This window comes from Primulina huaijiensis, chromosome 10 (genome assembly GCF_012295235.1).
Source record: "Primulina huaijiensis isolate GDHJ02 chromosome 10, ASM1229523v2, whole genome shotgun sequence".
Taxonomy (NCBI): Eukaryota; Viridiplantae; Streptophyta; class Magnoliopsida; order Lamiales; family Gesneriaceae; genus Primulina; species Primulina huaijiensis.
In genome coordinates, this window is record NC_133315.1 from 6,607,702 (window position 1) to 6,610,465 (window position 2,764).

The 2,764-nt window shown below is 37.9% G+C and overlaps 1 protein-coding gene across 1 annotated transcript; it reads left to right on the plus strand.

The window, feature by feature from the left end:
* The first annotated feature begins 1,928 nt into the window (after window positions 1-1,928).
* LOC140985854 (uncharacterized) lies at window positions 1,929-2,498 on the plus strand. The gene has a single exon (XM_073453807.1). The coding sequence runs from the start codon at window positions 1,929-1,931 to the stop codon at window positions 2,496-2,498; it is 570 nt and encodes a 189-aa protein (XP_073309908.1).
* Window positions 2,499-2,764: the final 266 nt, after the last annotated feature.

Genomic DNA, 2,764 nt, shown 5'->3' on the forward strand with positions numbered 1-2,764 from the left:
AAATAGAAAGTTCTTTAGTAAAGTGCTTCAAATTCCTTCGTACGGCAGAATTGTGATTTTGGGGAATCCGCCCGTTCGATTTTGAATCCGACTTCGGTACTGTGTTCCTATCGACGCAGGCTACAACTGGACGTAAGTTTTACTACGTTTTGATATGTCTTGAAATTATGGTATTATCATAATCGGATATGATTCATATATGATGTTCTTGACATGTTAGACATCATAGAATCGAAGTCAGATTGAGAAACAAATTTATTATGAAATTGTTATGATTTTTCAGAAGTATATTGATTGATATTGGACAGATTTGGTTATTGATTGATTTTAGATGATATTGGATATTGGTTATGGATTGTAATTGATATCTATTGATATTTTATTGGCCGGGATATCGAGATTATTCCGTTATGTCGTTGATTTGAGTTAGATTCAGAATTATACAGATATTGATTGTAAACCGTGATATTGTATATGTGATGTTGAGATTGACGGGGTTACTACGACCGTATTGTTATGCCGTCAAAACATCAGCAAATTGATATTGATCAGATTCAGTATTTATTGAGATTGTACCATATGTCGTTGACATTGATCAGATTACGTTTTGATTTGAGTATTGATCAGAACAGGTTTTGAATTGAGTTATATATTGATATTGTGCCTGTTCGATATTGTCATTGCCCGATTGGGTATGGACAGAGTTGAATTCGAGACTTCGACTTCGTCAAACAGAGAAGATAAAGGTATAAGTCAATGTGATATTGGGAGATCGACTTGAGTCGGTTTAGACTTGAGTTTCCCTAAATCACATACTTTACTTTATTGCATTGATATTTGCATGGATTTGATTGATGTACTTGTTCTCTTGATTTACAGATAGCAGGTATTAGACGAGTAATCTTGTGATAGAAGTGCCTGATAGTGGCGGGATCGCCACGGGCACATTGCACGTTGTCACAAGATAGTGTATTGGCGAAAGTGCCAAAGTCTGTCACCGGATGATTGGCTATCGATGTGGATAGAATTGTAGCTTCTTCTATTACTGGTGATCGGTACCGTATCGATGTGGATAGAATCGTAACTTCTTCTATTACTGATGATAGATATCATATCGATGTGGATAGAATCGGAGTTTCTTCTATCACTTNTTGATTCATGTTCTGATTTTGATACATGTTATGAATGCCTGTTATATGCTTTTATATTGTCTGTATGATTGCATGTATACATGGTTTATACTGGGAATGTAATTCTCACCGGAGTTATTCGGTTGTTGTCTTGTTTGTATGTGTGCATGACAACAGGTGGGACAGGATCGGGATCAAGAAGAGAACGAGTCAGGACTAGTTAGCGTGGAGATCCGGGCTCAGAAGTAGATTAGGATTCAGCACTGATATGTCGTTGAACCTAGTAAATGTATTTAGTACAGGACTTGTACTTTTAGATTTATACGTACATTACGTGTCCGCATTGCATTTTAAAAAAAAAATTTATGTCCCACATTACTTAATTGTGTATTTGATATTAATAACGATTAAGGAAATGAATTAGCGTCCAGAACTGTAGGTTTTGAAGACTGGGATAGAAGCTAGTGAGCGGGGTAGAATGCATTTTCTTTCCTTGCATGTGTTTGCTAGCATGTGATTTATTATAATGTTGAATTACATTATGTATGCTAGCATGATATTATGTTTTATTACTTTTAAATACATGTTACCTTAATATCTGAGTTGATATGGTAATGTGTATTATTTGAGAATGAATCAGAACCGAGTCTTGATCAGAGGTAAGCTGATCAAAAAGGGACTGAGACGGATTTGTCTCATGTGAATTGCTAACTTTTGTGATCATCAGATATACCTCCTCGAAGAATTCCAGAATGAGGTAGTACTTCGACTGATCAGATAGATGTGTCAGAAACTCTGATGGAAACAAAGTTGAAGAGGTTTCAGTCGTTTCAACCGTCGATTCTGAAGGGTATTGAGACGCCAGGGGATTGTGAGAATTGGCTAGATGACATAGAAATGCTATTTGAATTTCTTGATTTCATAGATGATTGTAGGGTTAAACTGATTGGGAACCAGTTACGGGAAGTCGCAAGGAGTTGGTGGCTGGTAATCAAAGAAGCCCTAGAACAGCGTGGTCCAGTGATTACATGGAAAATTTTTAAAGTTGAATTCTATCAAAGATTTTTTCCCGTATCATACAAACAGGATAAAAGTGCAGAGTTTGCAAATTTAAGACAGGGTCAGTTGAATATTGCTGAGTATTTGGCCCAGTTCTTCACCTTGCTACGTTTTTCCCCTCACGTGGCTAGGAATGATGCAGTTGTATTTGATCAGTTCATCCAGGGATTGAATCCGGAGATACGTACATTGGTAAATGTGAAACAACCGAATAACTTTGTTGATACCCTGAACAGAGCCAAAAGAGCAGAAACAGTTCTGATGAGACAAAAGGGAGCTTCGTATGTTCTTCCAACACTGAGACCATAGCAACATCCTCCCAGAATCGAGATTGGCAGCAGCCGTGGTGGAAAGAAAGAACAGTTGAAAGCTCGAAAGAAGCAGTTCAAAAAGTTAGGAAGCGGTTCATCTAGCTCCAGTAGTTCTAGCCTGAGTTATACCGGAGTTTATTGCAGAACCTGTGGAGGGAGACATCCCACAGAGCAATGCCAAGGAGTAACTGGTAGTTGCAATATCTGTAGACAGCAGGGACACTTTGCTAGAGTTTGTCCACAGAGAGGTTCCCGAAGACCTCA

Excerpts from the sequence above, each read along its gene's own strand:
- LOC140985854 (XM_073453807.1), top strand. The coding sequence starts at position 1,929 with ATGGAAACAAAGTTGAAGAGGTTTCAGTCGTTTCAACCGTCGATTCTG.